Source organism: Primulina tabacum, chromosome 11, assembly GCF_025594145.1.
Source record: "Primulina tabacum isolate GXHZ01 chromosome 11, ASM2559414v2, whole genome shotgun sequence".
NCBI classification, from domain to species: Eukaryota; Viridiplantae; Streptophyta; class Magnoliopsida; order Lamiales; family Gesneriaceae; genus Primulina; species Primulina tabacum.
The window spans coordinates 34,970,827-34,990,933 of record NC_134560.1 but is presented as its reverse complement, the minus strand read 5'-3'; the positions used below and the strand labels follow the sequence as shown (position 1 = coordinate 34,990,933).

At 35.3% G+C, this 20,107-nt stretch overlaps 2 protein-coding genes and 1 long non-coding RNA gene across 5 annotated transcripts in view; 2 read left to right on the top strand and 1 right to left on the bottom strand.

Annotated features, from left to right (window-relative positions):
• On the top strand, positions 1 to 6,042 carry LOC142518318 (protein EMSY-LIKE 4). Of its 2 annotated transcripts, none has more exons than XM_075621084.1 (10): positions 1 to 300; positions 2,317 to 2,528; positions 2,606 to 2,715; positions 2,824 to 3,076; positions 3,165 to 3,380; positions 3,458 to 3,526; positions 4,898 to 5,113; positions 5,183 to 5,251; positions 5,341 to 5,401; positions 5,660 to 6,042. In XM_075621084.1, exons 1-10 carry the CDS (start codon positions 273 to 275, stop codon positions 5,701 to 5,703), a joined length of 1,278 nt encoding a protein of 425 aa, XP_075477199.1. In that variant the 5' UTR covers positions 1 to 272; the 3' UTR covers positions 5,704 to 6,042. The 2 variants fall into 2 exon arrangements, with proteins under 2 accessions (XP_075477199.1, XP_075477198.1); XM_075621083.1 differs by having other exon boundaries at positions 2 to 300; positions 5,341 to 5,404.
• Positions 6,043 to 10,505: 4,463 nt separating this feature from the next.
• The window catches only part of LOC142517863 (uncharacterized), a 43,754-nt gene continuing 34,152 nt past the window's right edge, over positions 10,506 to 20,107 (bottom strand). The window contains exon 3 of the long non-coding RNA XR_012813409.1: positions 10,506 to 10,617. This is a non-coding gene — a long non-coding RNA (uncharacterized LOC142517863). The remainder of the gene's footprint in view (positions 10,618 to 20,107) is intronic.
• Positions 17,503 to 20,070, top strand: LOC142519135 (zinc finger CCCH domain-containing protein 14-like). 2 transcript variants are annotated; one of them, XM_075622069.1, is made up of 3 exons: positions 17,503 to 17,781; positions 18,151 to 18,208; positions 19,012 to 20,070. In XM_075622069.1, exons 1-3 carry the CDS (start codon positions 17,706 to 17,708, stop codon positions 19,742 to 19,744), a joined length of 867 nt encoding a protein of 288 aa, XP_075478184.1. In that variant the 5' UTR covers positions 17,503 to 17,705; the 3' UTR covers positions 19,745 to 20,070. The 2 variants fall into 2 exon arrangements, with proteins under 2 accessions (XP_075478184.1, XP_075478185.1); XM_075622070.1 differs by lacking the exon at positions 18,151 to 18,208.

Sequence of the window (20,107 nt, the reverse complement as noted above, 5' to 3'; positions counted from 1 at the left end):
AAGCGTGGACTCAAACCCCACAATCCTTAACCTAATTTCGTAGACCCAATTCGCGTACGCGTGCGCACACTCGAAAAGCTCTCATATCACACAAAATCGATTCGACGACTCTCGTATTATGCTCGTTTCGTTGTGTTAACTTGGTAAAGTTGCGATCTTTAGTAGCATTTTCTGCGAGCTTCTGTAGTTTCGAGGTGAAATTCTAGGGTTTCGTTTTTTGAGCTGCGACATATTTCGATTTCGGTGTGCAAAAGTAAAAGCAAAAGCTGGCTATGGACTACGAGCCGTACGACAGCAGCGGTTTGTAATACTCTCTGAAGTGCATGAAGATTCGGTTACAGCTAGTAAATCAGTGTTTAAATCGATTTTCGTAGTTAATTGGAGTTGGGGTTTGAAAAATCGGGATCAGGTTTTGTGGAAGTTATGTGCATTGTTGTCTTGATTAGGGTTTTATTAACTATGTTTGTTATGGCAGTTCATTTAAGGGTTGGGGTATGAAGTATTGGGTGTTCCTTCGAAAAACAGGATTTTGCTATATTTTGTAGCTTGACCTTTTGGCTTGGAACTTTACAACTTTCTTTTCCACTTGAGAATTTCTTGAGATGTTTCTAGTTTGAAATTGGAAAAGGTTAGGGGTATTTGATTAAAGCAGTCATTTTGTCTTTATCTTTTCGGGCGTTATATCAAATTATTTGTCGCAATATTATTTGATAATTTATTTGCTGATGACCTTTTGCAAAACTTTCTGTGTTCTCGTAAAAGTTTGGATATTTTGCTTATCAGGGAAATTTATGGTACAGTGTGATTGTCTGTTACAAACTTGATAGGTTTGTCAAATAATTTCTGAAATGTTTAGAGAAATTTAATGATAATGAGAAGATAAGACAAACACGTGGTTTTCAGAATTTGCAGTTATTGAATGATCAAAGATTGAAAAAGATATTGCAGATTTTCATGATGTGGCTGGGAAGAAAAGTAAAAATAAGTTTAGGTTGATGAATTTTGACCGAGAAAGGATATGGTTTGATCCCATGCGTCTCTTGATTGTACCATATGTTCCATTAAAAGTTTCTTCTTTTCAATTGGTGTTTGTTTGAGGCTTTACGTACCAACAAAATATTGTTTTAGTATTTTGATACCTGGCAGAACGAATTATGCTAACTCCGAGGAGAAGGATCAGCTTTCAAATGAGAAGAAATAAAAAAGAGTTTTTATGCAATTTCAGTTATTTTCATGTATAAACTTTTATATGGTTGATGAACTCCAATTGGTACTTGTGAAAATTTACTGATTTTTGGTCGAAATGAAGCATTAGTAGATTTTGTTTTATTAACGCTTGCTATTAGGGGAGTAGTGGGACTATATTCATAAGCATACGTTATGTTTTAGGTTAGGTTACTATTATACTACTTTTGACTCGTGGATGTGAACTTATAATTGTTTGGAGATTGTTTGATCATTTTTTTCCCAATTCGCCCTGTCTGATCCTTTTCTTTCGGGTCATCCACTGATATAATTGTGAACTATATACTACGTTAAGTTATCCACTGACATAACTGTTACCACTTTCAAAATAAATGCACATTCATTTTCACACTTTACTGTTCCACATTGTCTCTTTTGGAACTTGTGCTTCTTTTAATGCATTACATTGGTTGACCAAAGTCTTCATTGTTGGGTGGTACATACTATAACCTTTGTTGACTTGTATTTTCCTGATGGATATTTGATCCCTTGTAGTCTGATACATAATAAAGAGATCCTGTGTTTTATATTTTGGAAACAGGTGCAAACTTAAGTTGTGGTGCAGCCAATCCTTTTCTTGTTCTCTGACTTTTTTGTTCCATTCCATTACTGTGATTTGGGAAAAATAATCTCTTTTGATGTCAATAACTTGGATCCCTTGTATTAGTTTACTTTAGTTTTCAATATACTTTGTTGCACTTTCTTTGTAGTCTGGCATTGATGTAGATTAGATAAGCTGATCTCCTGATCCTTATTAAGTTGGTTTTGTCCCTTATATTATGAATATTGGAATTTATTTATGATTCGAAATATTGTGTTGAATCACCATACATTTCGACTTAGAAGCATATGCCAATACTATTGTATTATGCATATTTGGGAAGGTGAATATGATGTAAGAATTGGGTTATTTGAGAGAATCACATGTTATAATAATTGTAGATTTAAGAGCAGCCTGAGTTCAGATTACATGTTTGCTATTCCACTTGCCATGTGAATTTTTAGCATTTGGTTTTATGTGCCTTGTTCGGCAAAACTTTTGAATTTTTTCCCGTTCCATCGCTGTTGTAGGAACTGATGATGATCTTCCGCCACCACATCAAAATAGAATGGCACGAGGTGGCCGCATTTCCGGTAATGGAAGGCCCGCTAACTTTGGTTCAGTGCCATATCCCAGGGTGTATGAGGAGACTGATATGGAAGCTAAAATTCATCAGCTTGAGCAAGAAGCGTACATTTCAATTCTAAGAGCCTTTAAAGCCCAAGCTGATGCCATTACTTGGGTAATTTTTATCACATTCATCATGTGAATTTTGGCTAGAAATTTTGAAGAGATGTGACTGACTGATGATTTTTTCAGGAGAAGGAAGGTTTAATTACAGAACTCAGAAGAGAATTGAGATTATCAAATGAAGAACACAGGGATCTTCTTAGTAGGGTTAACGCAGATGAAACAATCCGAAGAATAAGGTTCGGGCAAGCTTTTCCTTTTATGGGACCCATATCCTGTTTTCAAGTTTAGTGATATAACTCATGCTTTCTTCATTTTCCTACAAAAATTATGGGGTTAAAAATCAGGGAGTGGAGACAGTCTGTTGGGCTTCAACCATCCATGCGAGGTACCAGTCAAGCTGTCCATGATGCAATACCCAGTCCTTCCGTCTCAGCTTCTCGTAAAAAACAGAAGATAGCTCCTTCACTACCTTCTCAGTCCTTTGGTGCGCCATCGCCTGCTTACCACCCACAGGTGCTGGCTACAGCCAACCAGCCGTCTTCATCAGCTGCAAAGCGTGGGCCCACGATGGGTGCAAAAGGCAAAAAGCATAAATCTGTGAGTTTAGGATTCATTATTTGCTCAGTTTAATTCTGCTGCAATCTACTGATACTGATTTTCAGTTACAATATGTTTTATGGGTCAGGCACCAGCCGGGGCGTCGTCAATGAAAATGCAGTATCCCTCTGGTCCAACTGGAAGAGGTAAATTTGGTAACCGCATTTCAACTGGTGGCCTTGCAGCAAATGGGCTCGCAGAAGGTGCCTCATTTGATCCATTGATTGGAAGGAAAGTCAGAACCAGATGGCCTGATGATAATAGTTTCTATGAAGCTGTAATAACTAATTATAATCCTGATGAGGTATATCTAAATTTCTTGTGATTTGACGACTTCATTTATGTCAATTTATGATTAACTTTTGCTATATGGTTTTCCAGGGCCTACATGCTCTTATGTACGATATAGGCACTCCACATGAAACATGGGAATGGGTTAACCTGTCAGAGGTATGTACGCACTTTTTTCTCCTGTTGTATATCGGTTGAAAATGGTATTCTACGGGATTCTTTATCCATTTCACCATTTCTTTGCTATTGATGTGTTGTGTGTTAACACAAAATATCGAATTCAATGTTGATGAATTCGGTACCTACATTTTAGCAATCGCTTGATGTGTTCACAAGTTCTTCAATAGTTTCCGTTTTTAAATTATTTCTTTCAAACCAATGTTCATTGTTCACTATTCAACCATAATATTGGTGAAGAAAAGACTACTTAAGAATAGACATAGTGTAAATAATCAAACAGGTGGAACCTTCGCTTTGAATTATTCTTTTATATATCATGTAATTGTTAGATTCTGATCATGGAAGCATAAATTTTTAGGTTGCCTTTGATGTCACCTCTTTAAATGGAGTCATGATTGATATTGATGTGAATTTACATACTCGGTTTCACTTCTTGGTATTTTGGCTGAAAAAACTTTCCTAGCATATATTTTTAAATGTGCTTTTGTTGGAAAAAAAGTGGTGTTTGGTTATTTTTTTCTTTTTAAAGTGTAGTTAAAACTTAAAAAGCTCAGAATTGATCTTTGCAACATGTTTATACTTTATGGTCAGAATTGACTCACGTCATTCCCTTGAGACTTGAGACCATTAGATTTTTCTAGTCATTGGCTTCTCAATTTCCTTGGGAATCATTCTACGTTGTGCATTTTTGTGATGATCTCATTTGCTCATGCTAAAATAATTTTTATTCCGTAAATTTTTTTCACAACAATGAATGGCCGTCTTATATGGGTTGGTGTTGCTTGCATTATTGTGAAAGCACTATAATCTTGAAAAATAATGGTGGAGGCCAAAGATTTTACGTTTTCGAGTGCTACTCGCTACCAAGTTTTAATGTGCAATGCTATGTAAATTGGCTTTACATTGAGACACATGTTCTCGTGTTGTAGTCACTGATATATGTCCTTGCATTGCAACCAATGATCTTCACATAATTACCTGATGTATATGGTAATGTTGTTATAGTAAGGACTAGAAATGTTATATGATGCTTACGGTGTCTTGGAATAAGGTAAATCTTATGTTTGATATAAATCTTTTCCTGACCACTTAATCCCCATATGAATTGCAACGAAATGGAAAAAGGAAAATTGAAGCCTAGCTGACTAATGGTATGTAAGTAGTTTCTACAAGACGTAGTGCAAGTTTCCTTTTTGTGTAGTGGACTGGCAGTGGCAGCACCATGGAACAAAAACTAGAGGAAAATTTACTGGAAGAAATTAGAAAACAATTTATTGTTTATGAAACTAAAATGTTCAATTTTTGAAATACTAAGATATCTTTCTTATTTTGGCTGTTTTTGCTATGAAGATTTCTCCTGAAGATATACAATGGGATGAAGGTTATGGCGGACCAGGCCATGGGTTGAATCGGGCTGTTGGGAGAGACATTGTTCCAGGTGCAGGAAGAGGAAGAGGGCTAACAAAAAGTCAACCCAGAAAGGACTTTCCACCATCACAGAATGGCATTGGAAAGAAAGCGCGAGATGATATACAGTTGCTTCAAACTGATGGTCTAATTAAGGAGGTACCAAACAGTTGCTCACAGTACACAGAAAATGCCACGTGCTATCAATTGATTGTTGAGATTTGACAGGTGGAGAGGGTTTTTGGTGCTAGTCATCCAGACCCTGTGGAGATGGAGAAAGCAATGAAAGTGCTGAAGGTTAGATAGAACACCAATATCTACTATTTTCCCCCTAAATTTGAACTTTTGTTTAGATTGGCTTATCGATGTTATCTTTATCTTATCAGGACCATGAACAGGCACTAACTGATGCCATTGTGAAGCTTGCAGACATATCTGACGATGAAAGTGGTATATGTTTGTGTTATCCCTATGTTTTTTCTGGTTTTATCATATCGAAAATATGGTAATTTTTCCCTTGGAGTTGTATACCGTACATCTTGGAGTCATCACATGGTATTGTGATCTATTCTCTCATAAAAGCTCTATAACTCCATACTTCTGTTGTAGTATTTCTTTTGTGAAGATTTATTCATGATCTGTGTTGCATAAAAACTTCCTTGATGAGTATTCCAATCAACTTCTTTTTTGGCCATTCTGTGACAGACGAGGGTTGCCACTTCTTACACGGGCAAGCAAAGAGAGAGTAAGTAGCAAGACTATGGTGGATGAAAAATGAACGGGGAAGGAGCCAGAGCTTCCATGGGGGGGATGGTGCAGAAAAAGGGTGTTTTTTGAATCGAACAGCGTCATTCATGTCATGAAATTGCATATAGAAAGAGAAGCGATGGTAACATGGTTTAACTCTGTTGTATAATTTTATATATCTTAGTAACCTTTCCTTGTACTTGGATTGTTATAGTCGACTAATTTAGCAAAGGCTCAGTCGTAGATGGGGTGGCGTTTACATTTTTTTCCATTTATAACAGGTTAGTGTTTGTGTAAAATCATCACAGTTGGCTTCTTGTTATCATTTGTTTAAGATTTTATTCTGCTTTTTTGTTACCAATGGAAAAACAAAAATAAAATAAAACGATAGTTTTTAGGTTTATTTTAATTTCAAATCTAAAAGAGTTGTTTGATATTTGACTTTCAATTCTAAAAGAAATAAGTGTTATTTACATGTAAGGGCTATGGTTAAAATAAGAAATAGTAAAATTAAGCGTAATATTTACACAATAATAAAAAAAAATTGAACAAAATTAATTTTTGCCAACAATAATGAGATACAATATTTAAAAGATTGTCCAGAATAATCGAATGGTATTAATATCATCCAAGAGTAATCGAATGTTTGCATTTAAGTTACTATACGATTTAAAATATTGATTTGCATCATTATTATTGACTACAATTTTGGTCAAATAAAATGACAAATGTTCGGTCATATAATTGATATTATAGGTAAGGAGACGAGTTTGAATCACATTTTTTTGCAAGAAATACAATTATAAAGAGGAAGATTGTTAGGTGTAATAACTATCATTGCTAAGAGAGATCGAACCATGACGTTTGAGCTGTTGTATTGTTTAAAATATTTGAGTTGCACAATTACTATTAGTTATAACTTTTGGTAAAATGAGTTGCATCGTTACCACTAACAATAATTTTTTGTAAAATGAAAGAGTTCTCGATCTATTAAATGTTGATTGCTTTTTTTTTTCCCTCTTAAATATGAAAAATTAAAATTCTTAATAAATAAGCATGCAACTTTTCTTCACAAGAATTCTTCATACTACAACTAAAAATCCTATGCATTCCAATAAAAAAAGCATGTCGACACAAAAATATTTTTTTCACACCCGAGCTCAGGCATGTGTAGACATGATTTTACAATAAGCCCTTATATCAATTATTTTGTATCAATCATTTTTTTACGAAAATGTTTAACTCAAGTTACTACATAATTCAATCGTATCTTATTATCAATACATTTTAAATTTTCAAGTTTTCACATGTGGGTCTAGGTATTATAATCACGTCACCTCCTGACTCTTGATCTACTAGTGACGAGAATCTAGAAATGATTCCTACAGATTCAAGAGATGACTCTCGTGATGTATCACTTCGACCCACAAGTTCAAGAGGTGGTTTCACACATGTACCACTTTGTCATGTATGATATTTATTTCTCGGTGTTCGTGTAAGGTCCAAAATTAAGACGACGTAATCCAACGGCATGGAAATATAGGGAAAATGAGAAATAGCTAATTAAATGAATTTAATTGATAAATTGATTATGTTTGATATGTTTATATGGCTTTAAAGTAGTTTTCTACTTGAATGCATAAACTGTTTTTTTAAAGGTTATTCGAGATGCGATCGATGAACAGAGACCGATGGCTGAAAAATGAAATTTTTTTATTAGATAATTTTTTTAATTATTTAAAATAAGGTTGATACTTTTTGTTATTTTTGAAAATAAGGAGTTTTTAGATGATTTTATACGTCGAGACACAATTTTTATCGGTATTCGGCTTTCATCAAAATTACGAACGTTTTGACAACTCGGCTAATAATTTCACGAACTTTCCTAAACAAAATAATTTTTAAATGCACTATTGGACTTATTGGGCCTATTATAGCATACTAATGGGCCCAATCTTGCACACAAGTTTTATTATCAAATATTAAGCCCAAAACCCTACCCCATATTTTTATATATGCACGCACCATTCCTCTAATTTTCACAAGACTCCTAGCACCCTCTAAACACACGGCACACACACGTTTTTGCAAGAGGAAAACTTCAGTTTTGTGGAGGAAATTTCAGCCAAGGGTTTCTCTTCGCCGTTCTTCGCATCGTCATCGTATTTTCGTGCGTTATATACGCAAATGCACGCCATAATTCTTTATTTTCTCATCTATCACACCCTAATATGTATTTGATTATGATTTGCATGAAAAACATGAATCCCTTTTTATTAATTTCATTTTTATGCATAAACATGTGTTTAAAGTATGATGTTTGCATCAAAATTTTTTTTATAATTACATGAAGGGGGCTGCCATGATTAGGGATTGTATATGGAACGTTTTACACGAGTTAAGAGTCCTAGGATTCACGGAGATAGGCCGCACGTGAGCTAAGAACAAGCTGGAACCATATTGTGTGTTTTATTCGCAAGGCTCGATTTTGAGAGAACCATGGTGCATGGCTCGGCCAAGGCTTGACCAGGGCCGGGCTGAGACGTGGTTGGGTAAGGAGAGGGGCCCTAGCCACGCTAGGACTCGAGCATAGCGGGTGGGAAGAAGCCTAGCACGTGAGGGGCTGCTGTGCGCAAGTGAATGGGGCTCGGCCAGGGTGGTCAGGGCTGGGCTAAGCTAGGTTTCTAGGGTCCTGAGAGGGTTCACAAGGGGCTGGGATCGGGGTTGGCTCGAGGGTAAATGTTCTAACAAGGGTTCGAAGAGTCCTAGTGTGGTAAGGAACTCGCGCAGCTGCTGTATTGTGCAGGTGACTTTGCCACGGGCCAAGGCTGGGTTCTAAGGGTTCAGTAGAGTCTAAGGGAGGTCTGGTCAGGGGTCGGCTCAAGGCGGCTTGGTCTTGGCTCGATAAAACCGAAAGTTGGCTCATAGGTTTTGGCTTAGGGTTCGGTCCTTAGGGTTCAAATGGCTAAGGTTTGAAACATGGTTCAAGGGGGTCGAATCATGGTTCACGAGGGTAATTTAAATATAAAAAGTCTATGTTTAAAATTTGAGAATTTTATATTAAAGTTTGAATTAATTCGGGAGTAAAACGCACTTCGGATGAAGATTTACAAAATAATTAGAAAGCCTAGAATTTAAGCTAAATAAAAATACGAGAAATTTAATTTCAACTTAAATAATTATTTGGGATGGTCTAGAGTCAATGAAAGTAAGAAAAAGTCAAAATCGAAGAATTTTACGTCTAGGGGTAAAACGATCATTTTACACCTGAGAAATAGTAAACGTCATGGCAGTGCTCTGCAGGCTATTTTATATGTTAAAATAATTATTTTAAGTATTTATGGAATTTTATGATGAAACTTTAACGCTAAAAGACATGTTGTATGTTTGATTTAAAAAGAAAAATGATTATTATATGCATGAATTTTATAAAGTGATGAAAATATGAAATGTTGAAGGAAGTGAAGTAATTGTGACTAATACGAATACGATGATATGTTAATACGTAAGGCCAAGCCTCAGTTGACGGGTGAGAGTGAAGCTGATGCCCCCACCGCCCAGTACTGTGGTTACATGTAGATGGATCAATCGACCCCTAATACAAAAGTCACAATTAACGATCTGAATTCAATGAAAATAAATACATATACGTATATGATGGATATGAATATGTTTATGATGATATGAAAATGTTTAAGTTTATGCATGATTATGAAATGTATTTTAAGTAAAACTATTTTCACTGTTGCATGTGATTGTATATGTACTACTTGTTATCAAGATTATGGTTTGTTGAGTCATTAGACTCACTAAGTGTGATCGATGCAGGTGAACATGAGGTTGATGTTAGTGGAGGTCTTGATGGTTGATCTTACTGGACTGAAGGTGCACATAACCCCGAGGATCAGCGCTAGTTTTCCGCATTAATGATTTAAAGTTTATGTTAAAGATTTTTACGACTTTTTGTTATGCTTTTGAGTGGTTTTTGAGAGGTTAATAGAGTTGGCTTGATTTTAAAATATTGCTAAGTTAGGATTTGCAAACGTTTGACGATTTTATGCTTTGAACTATTTCCTTTGGATTTTCAAATATAGTTTATTGTTTTATTTTTAAAATGATGTCAAAAATATTTTAAGTAAATATATATGTATTCAGCCGAATTGTGAGTGTTTGGAAAAAAATTAGTAGTTTTTAAGCAAAACGAGTAGTGGACGTTTCAGTCCGTGTTGTGACACAGGTCTGATACTATTATGCTACGTCTCGGGCTCTGGCCCACACAATGGGCCATATAACAAATATTTTGAATTCGTCATCGTTTTACAAAAATGGTTAACCTAAATGTTTATAAAAGTCAATTAAATTTATCTCATTATGAACTACTTTAAATTCCAAGTTATTATAGAGGATTTATTATAGAAGTCAATGGATCTATATCATATTTTAAATATTCATTTTTCCCTTTATGTTAACAAGGATATCACATTTTGTTAGGATCGGTTCTAGGCACCTTTGAGGGTGGTTCAAACACAATATTCTCAATGAGCTGCAATAGATCGTGCTCTAAGAATGTAAACACCGATGAATTAAATCGAGTTTGGTTTTAAACCAAGCGAAAAATACTCGAAATAATCATTCGTTAAGAAAGCTGAACAATTTAAAGATTTTAGCTTGTGTAAACTGAATAGCTGGAATAAGAGGGATCAGTTCGAGCTTGTATCAGTTTAGTTATGGTGAGAACTGAAATAATATCAGCTCAACTGATCAAATCAGTTTCAAAGCAATAGTTAAACATTTAACGACGCAAGATATGTTTATGGATGTTCGGAGACTTCAACTACTCCTATATTACCCCTTCTACCACCTTGGGTAGGATCCACTCGAAGACTTTGATTTATACAACACCTTGTACAAACCCACTCAGCTTAGGACTTACGCTACTGCCTAACTGACTCATAGTCTAGACTGAAGGCGGCACCTTCTAGCCAACACGTGTTTAACGTTTATGTATTAAAGACTACATACACAAGTTTAATGTCTTTGTGCAAGACTCACTCATCTATTCAATTGTGAGTGATTGTGTGTGTGTTTGTGAACTGATCTATGAATACAACACGAAAGTGTTCTCACACATTGAAAGAATTGTGCTTCTAATCTAATCTGATAACACGTTGAAGTGTTCCCTCAAATCTGGGATGGTTGCTTTTTGTAAGCTGATATGCATTATGTGTGCTCTCTCTTCTTTTCCTTTCTGTTCTTCACACCCTATGTGTTGTTGATGGTCTTGATCTTGTATTTATAGAGGCAATGTTACCGTGCACCAAGACTCATCAAATATGTTCATTGCAGTTTGAATCTGTTTCTCGAAATTTGTGTCTTGTCCTTTCTGACAGTCATTCTAAAACATTTTGGCTTTAAGCTCTGCTGCAACGTTCACTATTGTACTTTGATCGTACAATTGCTTTTATACCCTTGTGCACAGCTGGATTCCACTTAGATAAGCTTGTTGTGTTCTGAAAACTGGTCGACTCCTAACTGATGCTCTGAACTGGTGTGGTGAAATTAGTTGGCTCGTCAGATGAACTGATTTCACTGATTTAGTTCATAATGATCAAACCATTCTCTTCGAGATGTCATGTGCCACGTCGCTTCTCAATCCATAATCCACGAGTCACAAAATTTGTATCTGCTTTCTGCAACAGTTGCTGCTTCGCCGAATAATATTTCACCACCGCTTGGAGTAGTGGTCACATTTTTTTGAGAACTTTTCTCGATACTCGTATACTCTTTCTTGAAGTGCCCTTTTACCGCCACATTTAAAGCAATAAATATTTTTTCTCTTACTTCTCGACTTTGATCTACCTCGTCTTTGGCTCCCACAAGAGTCACGGTCCATAAATCTTCCTCTTATCATCGGTAAAGCTTCTGTCTGCTTCGAAGTTACCAACCTATCTTCCTTATTATTGCGTCGAGTTTCTTCTCCCAGAACCGCAGTTAAGACATCGTCGAATTTTAGAAAGCCCATAAGAATATTGTTGGTTATGTTGATAATAAGTTGATCATATGAATACGGTAGACTTTGAAGTAGAAGCTCCGCACGTTCATTTTCCTCTATTTTATGCCCCATAGAAGTGGGTTGGGGCAAATAGAGTATTTAGTGTATTGATATGGTCGGTCATCGCTGAGGATTCTGCCATCCGAAGAGTATAAAGCTTTCTCTTTAGAAAAATCATGTTGTGTAGCGACTTGACCTCGTACATATTTTTCAGAGTATCCTAGATAACTTTGGCTGCTTTTATCTCAGAGATATTTGACAATACTTTGTCTGCTATAGCCAAGTGTAAATTGGCAACAACATTATCATTCATCTCATTCCACTTTCCATCGTCCGTAATTTCCACCGGTCTATCTCCAATAGCCGCCAAGCAATTCTCTTTTCTTAAAATTGCTGGTATCTTTATTTTCCACAACATAAAATTGCTTCCGTTGAACTTTGTTATCTCGTACCTGCCCGCCATTATGTCTACAACAATTTAGTAGACTGAACAAAATAATCGCGTCTTAATAAAAAAACTCAAAATTTTTTTTTCTGATGTGAAAGATCAGTCTAGGCTGCAACCACAGAGCATACTTAGAGTCAGAATTTTAAGAAATTTTAAACCAAGGCTCTGATACAATTTGTTGGTCCCACGTGCGGTAATTTGAGATAATAAATATGAAAATAATGAATAAATTGGACATCGAGATTTACGTGAAAAACCCCTAAAAATTATTAGGGTAAAAACCACGGGCAAGATGAAAAGAATTTTCTCTATAATATTTTATGGTGTACAACCCACTCACCGTGTTTCCAAAGAGAACACATTCTCTTAATACAAGAGAACAAATACCTCACAAATATTATAGAACTAAACACTCAAATTCTATAAGATGAGAGAAAACTCGAAGAAAAAATGATATAAAATGAGTGGAGGGAGCTCTATTTATAGAGCTCACTATTTATAGAGCTCACCGTCAGTGTAAAAACACGTATATAACACGTTATTCTTCTGAATATTCTCGTCAAAATTTTCCAAACTTGTTTTAAAATTTCAAAGCCTGCAAAATGGGTTTATAAATTTTTTCCTACCTCATTTAATGCATATTGCCGACAGAAGGCTCCATTTCTTTGTTGGACATTGACTTGACTTATTTCCTCCCGAATAGACAGAGGAATTCTTTATGTATCTGGTGTGCACAACAAAACAGCCGCACAATTTTGATTCAAATTGAAGAATTTATACTGAGTCTCGAGTGAGAAGTAATAAGGCCTGCAGAAGGATGGGATGTTTTCTATTATAGCTGGATAAATAAGAGGTTGTTCAGTTTTTTCCATTAAGCAAGATGTCGAACAAAGATTGAAATTTGCTTCAGGACACATTGCTTATGTATAGTGCATGAAACAAGTTTCAATGGCCCTTAGAGAACATGTTGAGGGAGATGAACCTCGTGAGACTGTCCTTGATATTATATCTATTACGCCATTTAAATCTGAAACCATTTGAATGCTCTGGTTAAAAATTTGGAAAAAAAATCCAAATTTCTTTCATGGGCATTTGAAAATTTATCGGGAAGATTTTTTCCAACGATATTGAGGTTGAAAGGGTCAGACGAATGATCAATTGTGAAATTTGAAGTAATTCATGAAAATATTGGTTTTGTGGAAGATGAATTTGGTTGTGAAGCTGGTAATGCAGAATAAGAAATATGAAATTGAAAATTTGAGTTTGGCTCTTGAACCAAGTGTACAGAGTTTTTATATCGGAGTAGGTCTCTTGTGAGACGGTCTCACAAATCTTTATCTGTGAGACGGGTCACAATAAAAAGTAATACTCTTAGCATAAAAAGTAATAATTTTTCATGGATGACCCAATAAGAGATCCGTCTCATAAAATACGACCTGTGAGACCGTCTCACACAAATTTTTTACCTTTATATCGAACGACATGATCCAATTTCTAAGGGCATCTCCAACCGGGACTTGAAAATAGCATTTCACGCTATTTTGCTGTCCTATGCCCTCCAACCGGGGCGCTATTTTGGAATCCAAAATAGCGCCCAGCGCGTCCTGCGTCAAATTTGATGCAGGAGGCACCCTGCGTCAAATTTTGACGCAGGGTGTTGTATTTTTTTTATTTTTTTTTAGAATTTTTTATTTACTTTTTTATTATTTTAAAATTATGATTAATTTAATAAATAATATATGAATTCTTTAATATATTTTAAATGATTTAAAAGCATTTAATTAATATATTAAATAAAAAATATTTTGTTAGTATTAATAATTGAAATTTATTTGATTAACATATTAATCTATAAATTGAAAGGTTAATGTAAATCATTACTGTAAATAACATAATCGAATACACAAATTTATTGAATTATATTTAAACATTCAAACACACGATTAAAATAAAAAAACGAAATCTAATACATTTAATTTAAGTGCAAGGATAATAAAAGAGAATCAAACTAAATTATCAATAATCTGAAAAATCAGGTCCTGATCCAGATCCTCCAAAATCACAAAAAAATTTCCAAATGTGTTGCCTTCACGCTGACGACGTTTTTCCTCTCTTTTCTGCATAATTCTTGCTCTTTCATTTTGAACCATTTGACGCATTTCTGGATCATCATGCATTTTCATCACTATTTAAATTAATTGAAAATGAATTTATTCCTTGAGAACCATACATTGGAGATTCCGGTTCTTGATTATCTGATTGTGACGAATCCAAATTTGTGACATGTTGTTTTGATAGTGGTATCGGTGCATTGTCGTTGGCCGAAAATTTTTCTCCAAATCTTTCATGATAGGCCACACATGATCAAATTTGAATCTTCGACTGAAATTTTTATCTTGCATCATTAAATCTTTTGCTCGGTTCAACTGCACAAAAATATCCAACCCGTATAAAAATAAGTTAGCGTATCCAGAATATTTTAAAACTAAAGACTTACAATATCTTCCTCGGATGCGCCACTCGGCTTCAGCTTTTCAATTATGCTTACACAGCCACATAATTTTCTAACAGCACGGAGGATAACTTGCATGCGACATTGCATTGATCTTCTATTGCGTTTTTGCATGTTATTCGATCTGCTGCCATTGAAAGCTTCTTCAATACGACTCCAAAATCGATCTTTGGATTGGTTTATATCGATGATAGGATTTTGCGAGACGTCAAGATAAACATGACATAATAGCTTATCTTCTTCGATAGAGTAGTTAGATGTTCGGCTACTGGAGTCCATTGATTTCTTTGAAGAAATATATTATTTGGAGTATGATTTGTAACGTTTGATAATTCATTCAAACAATCAGGAGTATATTTATAGTAGAAATTCCACCTTATCAAACAATCAGGAGTATATTTATAGTAGAAATTCCACCTACCGGTCCAAATGCACTTACCGATTCACCTACCGTTTCAAATGCACCTAACCTTCCAAATTCACCTACCATTCCAAATTCACCTACCGTTCCAAATGCACATACCATTCCAAATTCAGCTACCATTCCAAATGCACATAACCTTCCAAATTCACATACCGTTCCAAATTCACCTATCATTCCAAATTCAATTACCGTTCCAAATCCACATACCCTTCCAAATCCAACTACCGTTCCAAATTCACCTACCTTTCCAAATGCACCTAAACAATTTAAATAATCATTAAACAATTTAAATTAAACAATTTAAATAAATATTTTAAATTAAACAATTTAAATAAATATTAATAATTATATTAATAAAATTAGAAATATATATTTAATAATTAATAAGAAATAATTTAAATATATTTTTAAAAAGGAATATTCTGATAATATTCTTTTTAGAATAAGATTTGAAGTAAATAGGTTGGAGATGAATATAATATTTGGTGCAGAAATTGCACTATTTTAAAATAGAGTTGCTTTAAAATAGAATTTTGGGTTGGAAATGGCCTAAGGTGAACTGGAATTCATTGGTTGTACAAAGGAAAACGATTTAGATTAAGATTAGATACAAATATTTTTGGACCATCAGGCCAATGTATGTGTTTGCATTAAAAATAAAATCAGTCCAGCTCAAGACCTAAAAATTTTAGCTGGCAAAGTTACACTTGGAAAGCACATCAATTAATTAATTCTAAAAAGCGGAAAGAATATTCAAATGAGTCAGATCGTGGAAGAAATGGAATGACTCTCTAGAAGTGGAAGAAAAAGAAGATATCGGCAGACAACATGAAACACAGTTCAACTCAGCACCCATTTGAATATTCTTTCCGGGAAGAAATGGAATGACTCTCTAGAAGTGGAAGAAAAGGAAGATATCGACAAACAACTTGAATCACTGTTCAACTCAGCACAAAATATGCAAATTCTCTCTACAAAATCTATAGTTTTCATCTTCAAACAATTTTTAAATTTTTATTCTACTTCCAAGTTGCTTACGTCTTTTTCATTACAGATATTAGCAAGTTTTATTGTAATTTTCATATTTTCGAATTCATAGTGATTTATGAAAATAAAATCATGCCGGTAGCTTGTTTTCTTCAATTTTCAACGTTATTTACATCAATTTCTTTATTTTGATGAGTAGATTTACTATAAATTAACAGTCAAGTTTGGGATTCACATTGCTTTATTTCATAGAATTTAGTTTTTTATTATTTTTACACAACCTTGTGCTTGTAGCACCTAGCACGCCCATGTTATAAAAATTGTGCACACACACTATTAATATCTTACATATAATTATATGATACATCTCATTCTCATATATACACATGCAAGTGTAGTTCAGGTCCTAATAGGATATGACTATCTACAATCCATAGTTCTCCATATATGCTACTTATTCTATATAGGGAATTTTTTTAAAAGTTTGTATGGTCAAAAATTTAATATCTTAGCGAAAGAACAACTGACAAGATTTTTTTATTTAGATTCAACTAAATATTTTAATATAATATGATAATGTGAACTCAATTAAAATTTGAAAAATTTGCATAAATCCATACAAATCTAGAATATTTCTAAAACAATTTGTATAAATCTTTTAGGTTGCGTTTGGTTTGGAGGATAAAATAAACTAATGATTAGTAAGTAAATGATAAAGAAAATGATTGTTGTAGGAATGTAATATATAGTGTTATGTTTGGTATGATTTTTAAGTGTATGATAATTTTGAATTTTTTGATGAAAGGACAAAATTGCTCTTTCTTCTTTTTTTTTCTTCTTCCAATCCGACGGAGACGGCGGCGGTCCAGCGGCGGCGGTCCGGCAACGTCGGTGCGGCCGGCAGCCGTCGGTCGGCGGCGACGGTCAGCATTCGGCGGCGGTTGTCGACCGGAGGCGACGGTCAGCCGGCGGCGGAGGTGGCGGCGGTCGGTGGGCGGTGGCGGCGGTCGTGGCGGGAAGTGGTGGTGAGTTTGGATATAGGAGAAGGGTAAAATTGAAAAAATAGGAAGGATTAAGAGTTGGATAAATAATCCTAGGGGGTGATGAGGTATTATTTTAACCCACCTAATATAACCTAATCATTCATAGGAGGTATTGAATTGATTAAATAATCACGCGTACCAAACAAGAGATAAGGTGGGTTAAAAAAAATAAAACCACCTTATCACCCAAACCAAACACACCATTAGAGTTTTACTATGTGAAATCAATGTATAACTTTTACAATCAGGCCGAGCCCGATTAATTGGGCCCAAAAGGGTAACGGCCCAATTCTGCAACATATCTGAACTGCAAAATTAATAAAGTTTCAGCGGAGTGGAATGAGACCGCCACTGTTTTATCCTCGCCCCAAAAACCCTCGGGCTAGCTAGGGTTTTGATTCTCAAATTTTTCTCTGCTCTGAAACGGTTTTCCTTTCGATACATTTGGCTGAAGCTTTGCAGCAAATAGGATTTTGTATAATCAGAAAGTTTGGTTTTCTCAGGTGTCAGTTGTAGTGTAGAAGAGCTTGCAGTGGTTATGGATTCTGGACGGAAAAGAGGAAGACAAGACGCTGCTTTTTCCGGGAATGGTGGTTTCAAGCGGCCCAAGGAAGGTTAGAGTTTGATCTTCGTTTCCGTCTCTTTTTTACCAAATATTCGCTTCTTTATGTTTCTATCGATTTAGAATTTTCGAATTTGGTGTACGACTAGTGCTGGACTGCTGGGATTGATGATTTAACGTGGAGTGTCGAAATGGGTGTTTGTGAAAATGATGTTTTTGATGACCTTTGAGCTTATTTTTAGCTTCGAGATTGCAGTACATGCTAAAATCCAGAAGTTTCTCTTCTTTATTAGCTCATACTGGATATTTAAATTTACGATATTTATTTTGGGGTAACTGGATCTGGATATTTTATAGGTTATGGAATGTGATAGTCATTGAAATATTGAACTGAGTTAAGTAAATTAATTTTCTCGTACAGAAATGGACTCCTTTACTGGTGTAGGAAGCAAATCAAAGCCATGCACGAAGTTTTTCAGGTTCTAATCTAAATCCATTAAAAAAATAAGGCCCTCAGAGTTGTTGTTTTATTTATACCTCCTAGATTGTTAATGGAAGAACTTTTATGCGGTCAAATATGTTTTTTATGTTGTGATATATATATAATGAAAATCCCATCTTCTTTCCAACCAATTAATAAAATTGAGGTTTTTGTTTCTTTTTTCCCTGGGGAGGAATTTTAAATGCTTTTTAATCTATTTTTCAGGAGTTCCATGTCTCAAATATGAATGGAAAAGATAATCATTGTTTCACATTTATCTTAGCTATTTTATTACGGTTCCTGTAAACGGTTATTCTGTGCTTTCATTAACCTGAGTTTACACATCTTTGATGTCGATTTACGAGTATTTTTATTGTGCTCAGTGGTTTATACCATGCTCTTGTCATCCTTCTCTCTCGCAGTTTTATTAAATTAGTTGGCTTTGAATTTCTTGAGTTGCTGCCATTTTAAAAAATGGTTTTCTTGAAGAACCTAAACTTATTGCATTAACTGTCAATAATTACATCTTGCACTGACATACAAAAAACAAAAGAAAATTACACCAATCGAACCCTTCCTTCTATTTGTATCTGCCAATTTTATAAGCTTCTGAACACTAAATTTCTTATTGTTCTTGTTGATCAACGATGCCATGCCTTCAGTAAGCATATGATTCAGAAAAGTTAATGCAATAATTTTGCCACACTGTTTGTGGAACAATATAAAGCTTAGATTGCTGCTGTGATGCCAAATTTTCTGTATCTTGTTTGTAATTGTGTGGCTTTATTTCTCATGATGCAGCACGTCAGGGTGTGCTTTTGGCGATTCTTGCCACTTCATGCATTATATTCCAGGTTATAATGCACATACCCAGCTAGCAAACATGAGTGGCCGTAATGCTGTTCCTGCTAGAAATGTAGAATTCCCTGATGGTCCTGCTCCAACCATGAAAACAAAGATGTGCAACAGGATTAACACTCCCGAAGGATGCAGGTTTGGTGACAAATGCCACTTTGCGCACAGCGAGATGGAGCTCGGAAAGTCTAATACTCCAGGTTATGAAGATCCACGCAGTTTGGGACCAATGGGTGGGTCATCCCGATGGCGTGAATCGTTGCCACATGGCATATCCGTGGGAAGCTTTGGTGCATCAGCAACAGCAAAGATTAGCATAGATTCTTCTTTTGCTGGACCTATTATTGGTAAGAATGGTGCAAACTCAAAGCAGATATGTCGACAAACTGGGGTTAAGCTTTCTATAAGGGACCACGAGACTGATCCGAATCAAAGAAACATCGAGCTTGAAGGTACATTTGATCAGATCAAAGAAGCTAGTGCTATGGTACAACAGCTTATCAGGAGTATTGGTGCTTCAACTAGCCGCCCAGAAAAGCCAGCGAGTTCATTTGGTCGAGGTGTCCCACAGAATCATTATAAGAAAAAGATGTGTGAAAATTTTCCTAAAGGATTGTGCACTTACGGAGAAAAGTGTCATTTCGCCCATTCTGCAAGTGAATTGCGGTTGTCGGATTGAGCAGCCTTGTGACTTGAGCATTGCCAATGTTTATAGCAGTCATACTTGTGGAACAAATGCAGGAGATTGATCCTCTCGATGCTAGCAGCCACACCCAAAAAATGGGACAAACTGGCTCGTGACATGCTGAACCCAGGATGAGTTTTTAGTGTAGAATCTCAGACTTAGAAGCTCCTAATTTCTCTCTCAAACTTTTTTCCTTGCCATATACTCTGTCCTTCTTAGTGAAATTGCTGTTTATTAAAGTAGTTTATGTTGAAAGTCTAGTTTACACTACCTGCGATTGATTCTCATAATAGCTAATGAATCAACCATGTGAGGAGGCAATGATTTGAGTAGTTTACTAAGTTTTACGCGACTGCC

Bases quoted from the DNA above. Each gene is read 5' to 3' on its own strand.
- LOC142518318 (XM_075621083.1), top strand. From the start codon at position 273: ATGGACTACGAGCCGTACGACAGCAGCG. The intron at 2,716-2,823 runs GTTCGGGCAAGC...GTTAAAAATCAG, and splicing joins GAAACAATCCGAAGAATAAG to GGAGTGGAGACAGTCTGTTG. The intron at 3,381-3,457 runs GTATATCTAAAT...ATGGTTTTCCAG, and splicing joins CTAATTATAATCCTGATGAG to GGCCTACATGCTCTTATGTA.
- LOC142519135 (XM_075622069.1), top strand. From the start codon at position 17,706: ATGGATTCTGGACGGAAAAGAGGAAGACAAGACGCTGCTTTTTCCGGG. The intron at 17,782-18,150 runs GTTAGAGTTTGA...TTTCTCGTACAG, and splicing joins TTTCAAGCGGCCCAAGGAAG to AAATGGACTCCTTTACTGGT. The intron at 18,209-19,011 runs GTTCTAATCTAA...CTCATGATGCAG, and splicing joins CCATGCACGAAGTTTTTCAG to CACGTCAGGGTGTGCTTTTG.